Source organism: Corvus kubaryi, unplaced genomic scaffold (assembly GCF_017639235.1).
Source record: "Corvus kubaryi isolate FWS band 111438036 unplaced genomic scaffold, C.kubaryi_AGA036_p1.0 37397, whole genome shotgun sequence".
Classification (NCBI taxonomy): domain Eukaryota; kingdom Metazoa; phylum Chordata; class Aves; order Passeriformes; family Corvidae; genus Corvus; species Corvus kubaryi.
The window spans coordinates 3,809,095-3,827,984 of NW_024581136.1; the positions used below are offsets into that span (position 1 = coordinate 3,809,095).

Below are 18,890 nucleotides of genomic sequence, written 5' to 3' on the forward strand. Positions count from 1 at the left end.
TTGTATTTTTTCATTACATTTAGAGAACAGGTTACAGACCTGTAGCCAAATTTTTTTATGTTTGAATTTGCACAGACCCTAACCTAGGGATTAAAAACCTAACTCCAATATCACATAGGTGCAGAAATGGATTTCTGAGGACATAGAACCTGTTTGACAATCAGTTATTTTCAGTGAAGATTTGTAGACTCGGGCAGGCATTTTGTGCCTTTCAAAATAGCTCAGAAAGATACACTTCAACAACATTTGTTATTTGGATAGAGACTTTTGAGCAATATTGCGTAGAAAACCCCATGTGATTATTGGAGAAAAATGTTTATTTCTAGTTTTTATTTAAGAAACATTGAAATATCAAGGTAAAAGAAAAGGATAAATTTGTCATTAAAAATTATTCTTTTCCTAGTTCATTCATTAATGCCCAGATAAAGGAATAGCAATACATACTAAAGTAATTATATGGCAAAATGCATGTACTGGATATTGTGACGGGAGTAGAGGTTATTTCTAGATAAAGGAGGACTTAAAAGAAAATAATAAAAATCATGGTTGTGACACAAAGAAAAAATATTTTTTTATGAAAACCTGTCTCTCAGAAGTTTCCAATTCTTATGAGATGACAGTTGGTTAAGCAGCTGTGATGATTTATTTCCATCTTGTAAAATATGCACACTCACACACGCAATAAAAAGGAAAATAAGAGGAGGGACCCTGAGACCTGCCCTTTCTTCACTAATTAGTGAGTGGGGTTTGAACTCCATTGCTGTGAGCACATTCCTCCCAGATATTGCATGGCTTTTCTGTCAAATGCAATATCCATGGCAGGCTCATTCCCCTTTGACTTTCTGAACATTCAGGATTCGTATTCCAGAAACACATGTGGTTCCCAAGAACCTTGTCAGTCGTGACAGCAATAACAAGAAGGGATCAACAGTGTCCCAAGTTATCCTTACAGTTTTGTCAAAGATTTCTACAGCACATAAATCAAGATACTGCTTAGTCCCTCCACCCCAAGCTCCTCCCTTCCCATGACAAAAGTTCATCCCAGTTCTCCACTGCATGGCTTGACTGTGAGAAGAGTGGATGATTTTCAAAGAATCGTAGAATGGTTTAAGGTGGAAGGGACCTTAAAGATCATCCAGTTCCAACTCCCCACCATGGGCAGGGACAGGGCCTTTTCTCCTTATCTGTGTTGTCTCCAGAGCCTCCTGCTCTGCATTAGGCTCTCACACAAGAAGGTGCTCAGGAGACCCTTGCAAAGACAATGGAGCAGCCAAAATGCCCATTCTCCAATGTGAGGTCAGTAAAGCACCTCGGTGGGATTGAGGGGATGGGGAGAAATCACAGCTCTGTCCCACCCCTGCAGCTGCTGGAACAGAAAAGGGCATTTTTCGATCACCCTGTGACAAGGGGAAGGGGCACTCATTGCCCAGTTCCAAACTATAAGCAAGGAGGATTTGATCCAGCAGTTTACAGAAAGGGTTTGCAAGTGGGAAATAGAGGTCTACTTGGCCTTTGCAGCAAGCCTAGCACAAGAGACAATTACCAAGGGCCTAGTCCTTGGAAGCAATATTGAAAAAAATCAGAAAAGAATAGCAGTTTAGAGCAGGAAATAGGTGTTAATAAGAGAGTTTTAAATTTTAATTGTCGCAGAAGTTAGAAGTATCAGAGAAACAGAAACTGGAAAGGAAAAAAAAAATCTCCTTTCCCCATTTCTCAGCATTTTAATGTACTCTTTTCAAGAAATGTATTTCTTCCTTTTGCAGTGGAAGACGGCTAGACTTAGAAGAACAAAATAAAAATAAAATGTACATGGAAAAACAGCAGAAATAAATTCCAGGTGGCTACCTCCCCTAAAAAATAGTGAGGAAATTAAACATTCACCAATCCTAGGGTGAGGTAAAATTCCCTTGCACACTGATGTGCCAGTAAAACTTACCACTCATTTTGAAGGCTCTTCCCAAAATTTCAATCAGCTTGTGTGTAGGCCTACTAAAAAATTCTTGAGGTTTCTAAGGAAAAAAAATACAATTCAGGACAGATACTGCCCATAACCGATTACAAAGTTCCTGCATTGTATGAAGCCATCCCAGTTGCTCTACTTGTGCTGGTTTTAAGCCTATGTAATTTTCTTTTGAATGCATGGCAAAGGCTTTTGGCTTCTTGGGAAGATGTACTACTGGTTCCAACAGCACTTGGAAAATGCATGGTTTACTATCTCACACACACACAGAGTTCCACATGGCACACAGGCAGTACCTGGTCACAGAGGCTGCCCAATGTTCCCACGGCCCAGGATGCGTGCACAATACACTCATATAATGAATACAGTTTGCATCGAAGATAACATGGTTTATTTCTTCATGATATTCAGATTAAAATGTATCAATGTATTTAGCACAATACTACATTTTAGGACAAAATCATCAGTGCTTTGCAAGTCTTCATAATGTTTATTCATTATAAATAGTAAATATTTACTGAACTTTTTACATGAAAGACATTTGGTTTTTTGTTTTCTTTTTTTGTTGGGTTTTTTTTTGTTTGGGTTTTTCTTTTTTTTACAACACATGTTGTAGAGGCTGCAACACAAAGATAATATTTCATTTTTCCATCACCCTTAAGACCATTGTGTGAACTAACCTCTGTACTGAACCTAGTCTAACTCACTACTTCATAGTCCTTAATGCTAAAAGGAATGTATTTGTGTTCTGCCTCCCTCTTTGTTCCAAGAATAGAGAGAAATAAATAATCCCACCTTCCATCATCCTCTTCCTCTCAACATCACAAAACACAAATTTATTGACATTCTAAAATGTCACGATGCAAACTTCTTGTAAACCTTGGTTCCTATAATTATACTTTCTATATTGGATATCGCTGTATAATTTAAACAAATCTGTCAAATACAGGTCCATCTCTGTCTATGTCCTGTACATCACTAAAAAAAAATGTAAACGTGATCATTTCTTCGTATTGTTTCCTGAAGATGACCTTTAAATCATGATTAGCAAGCTGGACTTCAGTAACCCAGCAGACTGCAACAATTCTGTATTTTATCATCAGGAATTACGCACTGCAAAAATAAAAGTACCTGCAAAAATATAGTTCTGATTCTATATCTATGACTTTGGATGATCCCAAAGTTTGTGTGAGGTACACAGTATTGCACATTGCTAGGCAGTTGTGAAAAATCAGTCGCATTGTTGGTGGGGTTTTTGTCTCCCATGTTTGTTTAAAAAGGTAAAACACACTGGGAAAACACATACGAAAAGGTAAAATCTGGGTGTCATGTTACACAAGATTTCCTCTCTTGGTAAAGCAAAACCTGTGAGTGACATTTATTGACAAGGTGATTACAAAAGCATGGCAAGGTAACCAATGAGTTGCTCAGGAAGTCTTTCGCACTTATCCAGCTTCCTATGGACTGTGACGTTTCCTCTTGATGGCAATTTCCAGTGTGTACAGTGAGAGGTTCTCCCAAACTTGCTTCAGAAACTGAGCTGTTTTAAAGTTAGACTAAAGTCAGCACTGGATGTCAGATGAGTCAGAGTACGCAGAGCTCAACTGCTCTAAGTTTAGTTTCAAAATGTTCCATTTGTCCCAATCAATGCACATTAATTTCAACAACAACAAAAAAATGGAATGTTTGCCAGGCTGTGATGTTAAATAGTGCTCTGTTTTGTATACCCACTCATAATGAAGCATGTCACATTTATTCATTATTGCTTTTGGCCTTTGTCTTCTGTACAGCTTTGTCCAGCCTTCAAAAGTCTATTAACAGCTATGACTGGAGAGAACATAACAAGTTTTTTTCTCTCAGTGGGACTGCCCCAGTTTAGGCTGCAGTGTGTTGAGAAGATCCCTCTTATCCAAGCCTTGGAGTGAGACCAGAAAACAAGACCAGCTTTAACTTGAAGTGGACAGTTCATTTATGCAATATCTGGCTTCAGATAATGAAAGGCACCTGCAAAAAAGCAAAAGAAGCTTTTTAAGTCATGCTGTGACAACCTCACAGCATGGGGCCATGCCAACTACAGGTTGACACTGTCATATTTAATACTGATATATCAAAGGAAAGGGACTAATATTTTTATTCCTAGGACAAGTTTGACAAAACTCTATGTATCTGGGATTATATACTGTAATGATTCTTGAGCTGACCTCATTAAGAACATGTGTTTCTAATAGTGGAATGCCAGCGGTTATTTCATTTTGGACAACCCTTATGTTTTACCTAATGGCAATCAGGTTTCATGTCTCAACAATTAATAACATCAAGATGTTGTTGACATCACTTAAGAAAATAATTATGCAGCAGAAATCCTGCTTGAACAATCAGCTATCTCACCAGTGCATGGCTTTGGGGACAAGTAGCAGTGAGCCATTAGGATCTGTGCTCAGAACTCCCTTCCCTACAGACAGAAAGCACAGGCTGTTGGTACCTGGGCACAGTGTTGCCCTTCCCACTGCAAATGTGCCAGTACTCACTTTGTCCGTACTGGCCGTACTGGTAGCCCGTGACGGGGTCCATGCTGTATCCCGTGGTGCTGTAAGTCGGCGGGCAGTAGGACTGGGATGTAGGCAGGCTGTCTAAGCTCTTCATGTGATCTAACCTCTGGCTGCAGCTGGCTGACACTGTGGTGGTGGGCTCCAGGCCCCCAGTTAGAGGGGACAGGGCATAATCAGTTTGCGGCTGGTGAGGCACACCACCGTGGTTAGTCAAGAGCCCCATTACCTAAGAGGTAGAATAATAGAAAGAGTTAAAATAAACAAAGAACTGCATTGCTTACAGAACCACAGAAGTTCTCAAATCTATAATTTGATTTCCTAAACCAGGTAGACTTGATATTTGACCTGTGCTTTGAGTAGCTAATCCCAAGAGGAAGTAGAATTTGGTTGCATCATTCACCAAAATAAAATCTGATGTCTAACAAGCAATAAGAACTGATATTGGGGCAAATAAGGAAAAATATTTTTTTTAAACTTTTATAGTCTTAGAGTGCCTGATCCCAGCCTCAGCTGGGAGTTCTCCAGATGTTTATTCCTTGAGGGCTAAGTTATAAGACAACAAAAAGCAAGTAATGGCTGTCTAACCATGCTGTCCTGCATGATCTCCAAACATTAAAAAGCTGTGAAAAAGCTCACACAATTTTCTTCTCCAAGATCAGCAATCATTACACTGAAGTCAGTTTGGAGCAGATCCCAGTAGCACTACTGATGGAACAAAGAACCCCATATAATCCTGATGTTCTGGGTGCTGGGAAAGGGGCAGAGCAGCTGTACCCCCTCCTGCTGCATGCCCTGTGTGCTGTAAAGAAATGAATGTGCATGAGTAAAGTGCTGGTCGTAACATCAGTTATCGATTCCACCATCTGAGTTAAAGGACACAACAGAAAGGGTCAGGCATTCCAGAGCGACTTCAAGTCAGCTGTGACTCCCTTGTTAAGCTGCTTCTACAGGGACAGTTACGAAATCAGTAGCTGAAGAGTTTACTGGAAAATACATGGTTGTCCCTATAAAAGCCCAGCCCTCTAGGCCATAATTTCCAGTAGAAGAGCAAGAAAAAATTTCAAAAGCATCTGCATTTTCAAGCACAAAACTACAGTGAAAATTCCTTGTTCAAAAATCCCTCCCACTACAGGTTGGTGAACATTTCCTTTCCTGGCACACTGCTATAGCACACTTTGAAAATAAATGTATGACTGAGATTTGCTTACTTTTCCTGGAATAAATTGCACTTCAATTTTGCACTTCAGAGCCTGACAAACATTCTGCAGCTTCTAACGGATGGGTGACATACAGCTTCTGCCAAAGCTGCATATTGTGATAATTTACAGGCTGTTCTTGCTCCAAAAAGGCATTACAATTATCTGACATGTGCTATTTGATAATTATTTTGTTTTGCAGAAATTCTTGCCATAAACTAAAGAGAATTTTTTAAAATTTGAGTCCATTTTTTAAAGACTAAATTAAACCTCATCAGAACATATCTGTTTCCTAAAGTTCTGATGTTCCTCCTGGAATTGTACTTATTTTCCATGACAAATGAAAAGGTATTGCAGGGAGCTTGTGTTCCCAGCTCTGAGTTGTTTGGTTTTTTGTTGGTTTGGGTTTTTTTAATAAATACATGAAACAAGATCCAGGGATCATGATTTAAGTGGGAAAGAAGACCTATCCAAATTTTACATGTCTGATTAGGAAAAGAGCAAGAGGTAGAAACAGAGTAGCTCAAAAAGCGAAACCCAGATACCTGTATTGAGAACACAAAATATGTTTGCATCAAATGCACCCAAGACACCTCACTGAAAGAGAAAATTCTGAGAAAGAAGTTCAGTTACTACATACAGCAGTGGAATGTTCACTTCTGATTCACTAAGCTGAAAAACATGAGTTTAACCAGTGGGTGGTATTTGCTGAATGTTTCACAAACTGAAGCATTCATGCAAAAAGAAATTCCAAAATATATGCAAAGACTTCATTCAGATACTGAAATCTTACAACTTTTAAGTTATAAAAACAAGATTAATTTGGATTCAGGATGTAAGATACTTGCTGTTTAATTCAACAAATATATTCAATGCCCAAAACCTGTTAAAAGAACTTGGGGTTAGTAATAAACAACTCTGAAATCACCACAGATCAAAAAATCATGTTATCTGCATAGCGTTTTGTGCCAAAACTCCCCCAAAAGTTGAAATCACCGAGCTCTCAAGTTTTTGTTCTAAAAATTGGTTTCTGAAAACTATTAAAATTTCTATTATTTTCTGTTTCAGAAATTCCAAATACTTTTCTTATAACTTTGGAATTCAATATGGTCCAAAAATGTAGCGTGCTGAATGACCGGACAGTGCATCAGCAGAACACAGTATAAGAACCTTTGAAATTAACACTAATAGAGTTGAAAGAAGAGAAAGAGACACCAAAAAAAAAACAACAAAAAAAAAACCAACCAAACAAACAAACAAAAAAAAAAAAAAAAAAAAAACATGGGATAATGTAAACATTTACATTGAAAATTACTACTTTGGGAAATATTTACATTGGCAGGAGTGTCATGGTTTTGACTACAGTTTAAAACGTGCAGGGGTTTATCAGAAATCTCAAGTGCACAACCCTTTCCATTCCTGTGTAGGGCCAGTGTGATACCAATATTTACAGGACTTCCCCATGTTCTGTTCCAAGTTCAAGAGCAGGGAGAAGGGCTGGGCTTGTCACAGAGTAACTCTTCTCTGCCTCAGGGCTCTCACACCCTGTCTCTGCCAGCACTTTTAGGACCAATTGCTAATTTGGGTAAATAACTATTTTACCAGCCGTGTATTTCAACTAGAGTTTTTTTTCATTTAACATTTTCAATAGAATAAAACCCAAGACAAAATTATTTGGACTTTGCCAGCAGAAACAATGAACTCAAAAACTTTTGGATTGGAAGATATTTTAAAATTAGACATTTGTTTTGAAATTTAAACCTGGATCCAGACAGACTCTCAAACACCACTCAAGCATCAGTAGCAACTCTATTTGGATGGAGATTTCTTCTCTTTGACAAACTAGAATTAGCATATGGTGAGATTTACTTTAAATTTTTTAAATTAAAAAATAATACAAGTCTTTAGGCACCATTTTATTTAGTGGTTGTGCACTTAGATATTCTGGAGCAGAACTGACACAGCAGTCTGTCTCTGAGCTGGAGAAAACTGAAGTCTGAACAGTAACCAACTTCTCAGAAATATCTTCCTCAGAGACCTTCAGAATCATCCTGTAGTTGATTAGTATCTAAATAATTAGATTTTTGGTCATGTCTGTTTTGAAAGCTCTAAGGGACATAGCCTCAGGGCAGGAGTCTTTGCTACGGTATGTGCCATGACCTTCTCACCCATACAAGGAGTTACAGGAAGGGCATGGCTAACTTTCACCTAATCAATTAGAAATCCATTAATGGGCCATGGCTGCAAGATGCTCAGCACCCTCAGCTTAGTGGTGCACAGGAGACACGAAAGGACCTGCATTTTGCAGCTCAGATCTTCTGCGGGCATGAGGCAGTGCAGTTCTAAGGAAGCAAACAGATATGATTGCTTTATAGTAATTAAGGTAGAAAATAAATTTATTCAATCTCTATACCATTCAAATTTCCAAATCCATGGAAAATATGTACTTCCTTCTAAATCACTTTGGGAAAGCTAAATTAGTAATTGTCAGCCTCACTGACCTAGAATCCAAGGGCTGAGCTAACACCTAGAATTAAAATAATGCAGTAACGACACTATTTATTTTAGAGTACAATTCCTATAAATGCAAAAAAAAAAAATCAGATTTACGTTTTCTGGCTACATATATTTTGTTCTCACCTTTTACAAAACACACAGGAATAGTGATGCACAGCCCTTATATATATATAATAAAATACAATACAGGTAATTAATAAAATTATTGTATTACAAAACAAAGGTGAAATTAGGAATGAGTAAACAGAACAGAGTGGACTGCAACAACCAAATTCTACAGAAAAGTTTTCAGAGAACACATCTGAAGCAGTCCAAAATATTCATTAGGACAAGCCCCTTGCTGGTGGAACCAGCACAGAATCACCAGCTGAGTATATGATCAAGAAAGAGAATTTGAGTGATGAAAGCCTTAAAGACACGTACACAATGTCTGATCCATTATCAGCTGTTAGACAATGCTTCTATTATCACCAAAATAAAGGCCATTAAACTACAAAAAAAAGCTTATTTTATTGAAATGAAACATTCTGCCTGTTAACGTGGTTGTTATTTTAGGATATAGGACCCTCCATAGGCACAATAAAATTCTCATATGTTTTAATTCATTTACGCATGCCTGTGTTTAGTATGCTTTGCGACCATGTCTGCAATTAATATGATTTATGAGAAAAGAACATCTGCAATATTTTTTGGGTACAGTGATACTATTTTTCCCCTCCTGTGAATGAAAGATTCAATGAAACAGCTCAAGGAAAATAGTTGGCAGTTAACATATTAAGTTGAACTGACAGAATCATGAGTAAACTTTAGCACAGTAAATGATATCCTCTTATCTGACCCTGACACATTTGCAGCATGTAATTTACAGAAGCTCTGTCCAGGGAATCTTGACAAATGCTCCTAACGATGTCAGGGCAATGTTCCATTCTAATGTAAAACAGATGTGGGTCAGATACCCTCATTCATCACTAACACTGAAAATTTCAGACTCCTTCCGAGATGAATGGCATTACCTGCTGTTAACTCTCTTCACTGTAGAGAAATCTCTCAAAAAACAAAATATTGCACAAGAAAGAACACAAAAGGGATTGTTATCATGCACTATAATGAGAGATTTTAGAGGATTAATTTAAGTTAGTTAGCTACATGGATCTATACTTATAGGATCCTAGAACCCTGTTGCTGATTCATGTTATATACATGAATATTTCTATAGAATATAAGAAACCTAACAGAAAGCACTTTTTGGCAAATGGCAAGAGCTGGCAACCACATACTTGGTTGATGAAAATAAGAGCAAATGTACTGACTTTGGACTTGGATGATCTGACCCTCTGCATGCTCATATCAAATGAGACCTCATAATGATTTCACACCACCAGGTGCCTACGCTGGAATTAGAGAAGGTGCATGGTGCACATTTAGGATAATTAAGAAATAACTTGATTCTTTCGCAAAATATATTTTTACCTACAGAGGATTACCAATTTTCAAAACATTATTACAATCTGCCACAAAATTCATGTCTTTTTTAAAATGCTACATCACAGAGTCCCAGAACTTGGTAACATCACCAAAATAATTCTAAGATCAGTGAATTCTTGAGCCCCTGGTTGTATGAAAACCAACCAAAGATGACTGAAAAGGTAAAACAAAGCTCAAAGATGAATGCATAATTTATATGAATTTTTATCTATAAAATTAAACATCTCACAACTTATTCAGGCAGCCTCAGAGATTGGAGTCTCATGACTTTACATGCTCAGCTATGGCAATATTACTTAAAATAATTCATAAAAAGCCTAAATTTGGGATTAGGTTGCTCTTTGCCAGTGAACTCTCCTCCTACTTTCTATTCAGCCCTAAACACAAAAGAAGGATTCTAGCCATTATGAACACCAGCCCAGCTGTCACTCGCTCAGCTCTCACACACCTTCCCTCAACAACCAGGATATATGGATTTGTTATGCCTGAAAGCAAAACAAACCAAAAGAGAAAAGTTAAAGTGGACATTCAAAAATGGACAGTCACCTGTTTATTGTTTCTGCTATATTAATGTATTTATTACATGTTATATTATCTATAAATGTATATTTATATAAAATTTAGAATATTTTAAATAAAATATTTGCATATTTAACCCAAAAAACCCCATGTTATTTTTACACAGTAACAATTACAAAACTATTGAATCTCATCTATTTTACTCACAGAAGCAAAAAATAATGAACCCCATTGACAGAACTTCTGTTTTTAAATAATTTTTAAAAAGGAACAAAAACTTGTATTCATGCAAATTATATCATGTGAATTAACTTTCTTACTCACAAAGAAATCCATGCCCTGTCTCATGTTCTTGGGTCATTAAGTGAAGAGTTCTCAAATGATCATGAGCAGAACATTGTTGTGGGACTTGAACCCAAATGAAATGTTTCTATGGGCAACCAGTTCAAAGTAATACAACAGAAGATATAGGGAAAAGTATAATGAATTAATAGTTGCTTTTTTTCATTGCTCTTGTGCCTTTTAATGAGGGAATGTAAGTTTTTAGCCCTCGGTTCCTGTGCCTCCCTTAAAAACAGAGTTAACAAGACTATATGAACATATCTAACTGATTTGACAGCTGCCATCAGTTCCATACTTCAGGTTAATGAAAACCAAATCCTTTCAAAGACTTAAGAGAAGCCCATTGCCTAAGATCTATCTCACCAAAAGGAGTTACAGGGTAACTCTTAAACTCAGGCAGTGAAATGTTTTGACAGTAGAAGAAAGAAACCTGGAAACAGCTTGCATCTTTACTACTGTTCACGGAAAAGTTTGGGATTTTCTTATCAAGATTATTCCTGAGCTCCAGGTAATGGCATGAAACTGCAAACTTTGTTAAAGACTGTTATGATCTCCTATACAGCCCATTCAATAGTCAATCCACTTCCCATTTTAAAAGTGCAGCCTTTAAAGCTATGGGTTTGATTCAATTAGAGGGGGAGAAAGTAAGGAAGAGGAAAGGGTAGATCTGAGAAGTTTTCTAGAGGGCATGGAGGAAAAAAAATTATGCCTAGCAGGAGACAAGTTACACACATTTGTTCTTTTCCCATTAAAACCTTAACACTGCAGTACTGTTTAAGCCTGGATTATCCTACAGGTTAAATATCCTACAGGTTAAATACAGGAAGCACATGGCCTCATGGGCAGCAATCCAAGCAGAGTACTGCTGCTCCACCTGAATCCACAGGAGCCTGAACAGCACTCTCCAAACCAGCGAACTGCCTGACCTGGTGTAGGGCAAACTCTGCTGCTCTGACAGTAATAAGAAGCACATGATGAGGTCAGGGGATGCCGATGTACACCGGAAAAGCCTTTTCCCTTATCTTAAATGAAGCAGTTCAAAATATTGATATCCTGTCTTTAAAACAATCTTCTCTTTACTAAGACCATGCACCTGCAGTTGTGAGACAAGTGTTTCTGCAGTCACTGTTCTGCTTCACATCAAAAAGCCAGCGATGGCCACTAATCATAAAGTGCCATGCCAATCCACAAGAATGCCTAAATCCTGTATACATGTATTAACATCCAGATATGCTACCCCCTCATAATTCTGAGTTAATAAACATTTGTTAAAAGAAAGTGCACTGAGCAACTAAAACCTAATTTGAAAAGGAAATACAATATTCCCATAAATGTATGCATGAGAGGCAAGAAGCTGCATAATAGGCATAGAAAACATAAAAATATGCAATTTACATATATTACACACTAATAATCTCTTTTCTGACATTATATTTAAAGAGCTCTGGCTGAGATGGCATGCTTGCAGTTGAGTTGCTTTTTAATGAAATACAAACAAGGACACTCCAGGCTGCAGGCTCCCCAAGACATTAATCCTTGACTCTTTCCAGCAAAAGTCAACCCATTGCATGCCTGCAAGACAGAGGTTCTCTCACCACATCCAGGTACTAATGAATAAACCAGATGAGTGAGGAGAACAACCAGTCATCTGAAGGATATCTGCAGATTTTTTCTTGACGTTAAAAAGTACCAAGTATTAAACAAGGTGGAACTCTTTCTGCTCTCTTTGATTTTTAAACAAGGTCAACAACATTTTAATACCCAGCTTGCAAGACAGATATGTAATGGAGCATTCTGCTTCCTAGAACTGAGAAATACCATCCCCTCTCACCCCCAAATTCAAGGCTAATGCAATAAAAATAAAATTACATCACCCTAGGTGTCTCTGATTGACCTCTGCCTCCACCGGTGCTTGCCTTATATACCATATTTGTTCATCATATTCAAGAAAAAAGTTACACTGGAACCATTCTACATAAAAAATAACGCTTCCCTGGGGTCTGTGTCAGACCCTAATTTGCAATAAATTGATGTCAAGGGGGAGAAAGAGATTTAAGTCTGGTAAGAACATGATCCTGTGAACCTTAGTATTAGATTTCGTTCTGCATGTTCTAGGGGTGTTTTTTTTTAAATCACAAAATATTATCTGGGCTTCAGACAAAACCCCCCTTGCCCCTCCCCACTACAGTCACTGCAAATTCAGCTTTAGACTCAGTTTGTCAGGAGCACTTGCCTGCAAGAGACACACGGATGGGTGGAAACATTATGTTAATTGCTCACACACCCAGATTTATTGTGGTCAAAAATGCACTGGCCAGTAAATAGACCCTCTTTCTTTCTCATCTATATTCCATGCACACAGGCAGGGCAGTGCAATGTGCCCACTCAGCAGGAAAACTCTTGTTTCCCTTTTTCATGAAACCCCAAATGCAGAGCTGGCTTTTGACTTTCCCTTACCTCAGCCTCTCTTTCAGCACCTCAGGAACAGCCCTGAGGAAGCATGGAGAGGAGATGCACAGTGACACACCCCACAGCTAAGGGACATTTCGCACACTAACATGCCCAGCAGCTGAGGCTCCTTTGGGCAACAGGAGTTTCACTGGTTTACTACAGTCCCACAATTTGTTGCACATAATTTACACGTCTGAGGCTGTATCATTCCCTTATATAAACACAAAGTCTGAGTGTGTCACTTTATACATCTCTACATTTTATACAGGTCTCTAACTCATTGTTCAGGCACCAGAACTGATACAGAGGAGCTGTTGGTAACACCACATGAATTTAGGTCTGGGTTTTTCATTTGTTCTTTTGATGGGAAGATAGATTTTTAACAGCTGTTGAAGGTAATCATTCAGTTACCAAGAAGTTGTTCCAAATCTAAATGGATGTAAGTAATCTCTATGCACTGAGCAATGAAAGCACAATGTCAGCTTTAGAGGGATCAGCATCCCCCTAAACCTGTTGGTAGAGCTGCTGTACATGGCCAGAAGTGCTAAACACCGGGTCAGAGAAAGGTTTCAAAAGTCTAAGGGAAAAAAACCATAAAAACAACAGAAGTCTCATAGTGTAAAGACAGGGCTGGGTGTAAAAAAGCACAGAATCTCCTTTTGACTACATCAAACCTCAAATCAGCAAGACTTTGGCTGGAGGAAACCTGGCCTCACATTTTTGTCCCATTTTGCCCAGCCATCACAAGATTTCTTTGCTGTTGTGCTCCACTTCTCTGTCACAGACAATAAAAGCCTTGTGAAAGGGGAAAAAAAAAGATCACATTTTCCATAGCCAGAACCAACACGCATTTAAATTGACACTAACAACTACTCTTTATGGATTAACATTGGAAACCAGATAGATAATTATTTCAAAAATGTGGAAGCCTTGCACACTATGAAAATAGCCATTAAAAAAAAAAAGAAGCAACTAATATAATGTCATGGATTTTGTTGCAATTTGCATCTAGAAATCAGAATTCTTTCAAACAAAATTTATTCAAGTCTTGCTGGAAGTACATCCGTTTGTTTTTCTGTTGGTATTTTTTTCCTGAGGTTTCAAGCCATAAAGTTTTGTACCCCACTTTATGCTATAGGAATCTGTGAATCTTAATTACATTTACCATTACAAAAAAGGGTTTATGAACTTTTGCCTTTGGGCAAAAATGTTTATTTCATTGCCTTTGTTATTCATTCTTTTCAACTCCAGTGCCTTTGAACTTTTCAGCTGCACAGAGTTATCACCGTTGCACAGGAACCAGGAACTGCACTCCCGAGATGCAAACCACAAGTTGAAGAAAACGAAGGAGGCAAAGATATACGAGTCGTTATTTTGGCCACCCTTTGTGCCATTAAAATCTCATTTTCTGCCTATTAGAATGCCCTCTCCCTGCTTAGGCAGTGGTGATAGTCAGTGATTAGTGTGTAATTGAGTATAATTGTCTTTTCACTTTTCATTTGTGTCATTCTGAGCTTCTCTCTGTTTTTCTAACCACTGAGAGGAAAAAAGGGTAGAAAGCAGATAAAGCCATTAAAACTCTCACTTTCAGCCCTGAAGAGATTCCTGATTGTAATTATAGATTGCATCCTCTTTGTGACTCCTCAGAATTTAGTGGACATCTCTTTCCAAGCACCTGAGCAAAGCCCTTGCTAATAAAATAAACTACCATCTATTCAAGCTTTAACTAATAATGTCAGCTTCAGACAGATGCCGTGTGTAGGAAAATTTAACCAATCTTTTGACACTCAATTATCAAGGCAATTTATTAACATGATTTCCTCAAAAGAGCTCATGCAAATTAGAAAAACAATTATAGTATTCATGCATTGATATATTGCCAAAGACCAGTAATACTCCTAATTTATGTATTTATAACTCGATTATAGCTCATCTCAATACACATTTCTCAGTCCTTGGAACTCTCCTCATACCACTTGCCCATAATTTTCCTGGACCACTTGGTAAAACCTTGATGAGGTTATTTTAAAGAGATATTTTATTCACAGAAAAAGTACAAGATCTATTTTCTGTGCCTAGCCACGGATCTTCAGGAGTACAGCAGTACATTACAAATGCTTGAAAACTGAATGCAAACATGAAGTCTGCATGATTCCGTTATAAATCAGTTGAAATTAAATATAAGCTATGACTCTTGATTTAGCCAGTAAGAGGAGAAAAAAAATTAAAAAAAAAAAAAAAAAGGAAACTAGCAAACTGAAATCATGTGGCTTATATAAAGAATACATTATGGTTTAAATTTGGCAATTCATTATACTGTGGCCTGAGGGAATAGACTCTTTGGTTCTGGTATACAGCAAATCCTCTGTCTGAAAACACAGGACTGACCTGAGGTGAGAGGCCATTGCCAATGGCAGGGTTCATGGGATTGGAGGGCCCGGATGGAGGCACAAAGCTGTCTGTATAGCTGGAAAATCCATGCCTGGTACTGGGGAGGCAATAGGCAGAGCTGCTCTCTGGGTTTGAAGGGAGGCTGCTTTGGTGTACAGTGCTTGGAGGGAGAGGCTGAGGTCTGTGGACGGTACTGCTTGGATCAGACACGGCTGGAAGCAGAAGAAACATGTTGATATGTTTTCCTCCTTTATTTCTGGCATAATAAGTTCATTATATGAAGTTCAGCTTAAGAGAACTGCATCAGAACCTGCATCTAAATACTTGTTAAGTAGAAAAGTACATCTATAATATTGCTGGATATTTAACTGGCCTATGAGTTTACACAAAAAATCTTAAACAGACTGTAAATATCGTAACAACAGACATGCGATTTTCGGACAACCCTTAGTGAGCACATACCGTCAGCAATATTTTTTATATATGTCTATATATAAAAACAAAGGAAAATATTTATTTACTTATAAGACTGGTAACGGGCTTTCCCCTCCTGGCCATAGCTCATAAATCCCACCACGGTTTGTATCAAGCCTAGGAATGGATGGGAGAAGCCCTGGGCTTTGAAAAATTCCCTCAACTGGAACATACACCAAGAGTTAGCATCCAAATCTCAAGAAGGAAGCAATAAGAGCACATAACTTATTTTATAAAATCTCACCCATAAGGTTTTTATTTAATAGTAAAATCTAACAAAGCCTAGATTTGAGGGTCTGTTCCCTCCTATTCAAATCCATCAAAGTTCACAGAATTTCTGATAACATTAAGAAAAATTTTTACCCTACTGAGACTGGCTACTGTCTGATGTGAAACAAGGTGGTCTGAATAGCTGCTTTTTCCCACTGCCAGGTAAATATTCAGAGTATTTGTCTGAATAGCTGCTTTTTCCCACTGCCAGGTAAATATTCAGAGCATTTACAGAAGTTCCAATGCTTCATCACTGGTAGTCACAATGAGGACAGAGTGCACCTGCCTCCTTCTACACCACACCAGACACTTCCAGCAAAGCAGGCCATTGCAGGGGCAGGACAGGGATGAGTGTACATCACTTTACCAAAGCTGCATGACTGCTGGGCAGGAGGTGATTATTTCTCTGGAGAGCACCCTTCACATGGAACCACCCCTTTCTTGCAGCAAAACAAATCTGAGTTCTTATGCGCTTAAAATAAGCAGGCTTGCAGGGTCATCCCTGAGTCAGACCCTAAATTAGCCAACACATTAGAAAAGAAAATATTTCTACAACAGATAAGCACAGGAAACCCCCCAATAACACTGTTTTAACCAAGTACCTGTGGGCTACTGTACCTTGCGGTATGGAGGTGGGTTGGTAGGAGGGCTCAGAGAGCTGGTATGTTGGCAAAGTTGGCATGGCACTGGGTGGGAATCCTCCAGGGATCAGATGGTTGAAAGCCATCAGTTGGTTGGCTCCTGCCTGTTTCCTCCATCTGGCACGACGATTACTAAACCAGACCTGCAAATGTTTTAAATATGAACATTTGAGTTTTGCACATTTAATACAGACGTATCAGAAATAATGGCATTGTATTTCAAACACACTCAGTGTCTGAGATGAGAGATGCAGAAGATGCACACTGAACTCAAGTGCTCCTAGACAAGAAAGGGGCCCTTGGCACACATTTCCGTGGTCCAACAGATGCAACACAGGAATTCTGATCCATAGTTTCCTCCCAAATACAGCCTCTCCTGAAAAAAAACTGGCTATTCTTTCAAGTTTTAATGTTCTTAATCACTATAATTATGGTGCTGGATTTAGTGAGAAAGGGAAAACCTCTCCACTTAGATTAAGTGCCAGCTATTTAGTCTATACTGTACTGTCTTTATATTTAATTTGCTGACAAGTTAGTGGCATCACTTACTGCACTGTTAGAAGGGGCATGTACTTACATATTAGGACACTATATTACCCTAATGACCAACAGAACTTTAAGCTTTTTAATTTGAAAAATACAAGTCCCATGTACAAAATACACAAGCAAGTTTTCCCTCCCAGCAAGATTTCATGTATTCACATATGTACAAAACATCTCTTAATAAACTTACAACAGTAGGTCAGAATTTCAGTGCTAGATTAGCATTTCAGAACCACTTTGAAATCCTTTCCCAGGACAGTGCACCGACCAGATGGGGTTTGGATTTGTGGGACATTTTAGCTATAAATCTGCTTTTCTTCACATCATTCTCAGTTCATGTTTTAAGTTTTCCAAGTCTTGGATGGTTCTTATTACCTCCAAGACAGGAAGAGGTAAGACTTCACAAATGCAGACATAATAGTAGTTGCAAAACACATTTGTTAATTTTGATATTATAGTGATTCCACACGTCATAAATTGGAAGGGTAAGGAGTCAGTGCAGGGGTGCCTGAAGCAGGGTGCAGGCACAGTGCCTTGTTGCAGGGTCAGAGCAGGCTCTTGATTACAGCTCTCAGCTCCATAGTGGAGCACTGAGGGAAAGAATGGCTGCTTAAGGCAACAGAGACCGCACACATTTGTAAACAAGCAGCCAGTTGCTCATAATCCTACACCCTGAAGCAGCTGCAGTGCTCATCTATAGATCCAATCAATTAGATAAGACCTGAACTGAGTGTTAACATCTGATAAAGTAGATCTGCACAGCTTTTAAGGCAGGCTGGCCTGAAAGCCACTGAGGCATGTTAGCTGATGAGCCACATACAGATGTATTTGTATAAGTAAGACGGGGCTCAGATCTGTAACTCTTCCGGCAAGCAGCCCTTGCTGGCTTATGAATCAGGCATCACAGACTGGGATTCTAAGTTTAACACCATTTACAAGCCATGAGTGGCCCTCATATAAGAGGGTAACAACATTTTGGGCTACACTGTGGGCTTCTCCTCTGCTTGCTATTTCATGACAGGGGTGCTGGGACTCACTGAGCCATCTGGTTTCTGACATAGGCCATCTGTCACCATGTAGTTTGTTCTGACTTCATCCTCTTTTCAGAATGACATGCTCAGTTCACACAGCTGCCTCCTCCTTTGGCTGCAACATCTACTCCTCAATTATACACTCCCACTCCGGTTTAGGATACAGGACAGAGGGATAGGTGGAGCCTCTGTTCTATGTCACAAATCCCTCTCTTGTTTTTTTGCTGTACATACTAACTCCGCCTCTGTCTGCACATGAACCATGTCTGAAAGCAGCTGGCAGGGACAAGGAGTAGGGTGGAGATGCAAAACCTGCAATGAGCAGTAGTTGGGGATGGGTCTAGATTCAGCCTGTAGAGCAAGAAAGAGACCTTGCTAAAGATCGAAAGAACACTTAGGAAGGATAATGGAGGTCAAAGAGTGATCAGGGAACAGAAATCGCTTGTTGTAATTAGCTGACCCAGGTCATTAACGATGGCTTTTTTCCTTGACACTCTCTCTTCTTCAGGTCAAGAGGGTTA

At 38.7% G+C, this 18,890-nt stretch overlaps 1 protein-coding gene across 1 annotated transcript in view; it reads right to left on the minus strand.

Moving 5' to 3' along the window:
• Positions 1–2,334: 2,334 nt before the first annotated feature.
• The window catches only part of PAX3 (paired box 3), a 74,509-nt gene continuing 57,953 nt past the window's right edge, over positions 2,335–18,890 (minus strand). The window contains exons 6-9 of the mRNA XM_042042365.1: positions 16,773–16,938; positions 15,408–15,622; positions 4,489–4,735; positions 2,335–3,964 (exon numbers count right to left, since the gene is read on the minus strand). Coding sequence (XP_041898299.1) covers positions 3,930–3,964; positions 4,489–4,735; positions 15,408–15,622; positions 16,773–16,938 — 663 coding nt within the window. The 3' untranslated portion in view covers positions 2,335–3,929. The remainder of the gene's footprint in view (positions 3,965–4,488; positions 4,736–15,407; positions 15,623–16,772; positions 16,939–18,890) is intronic.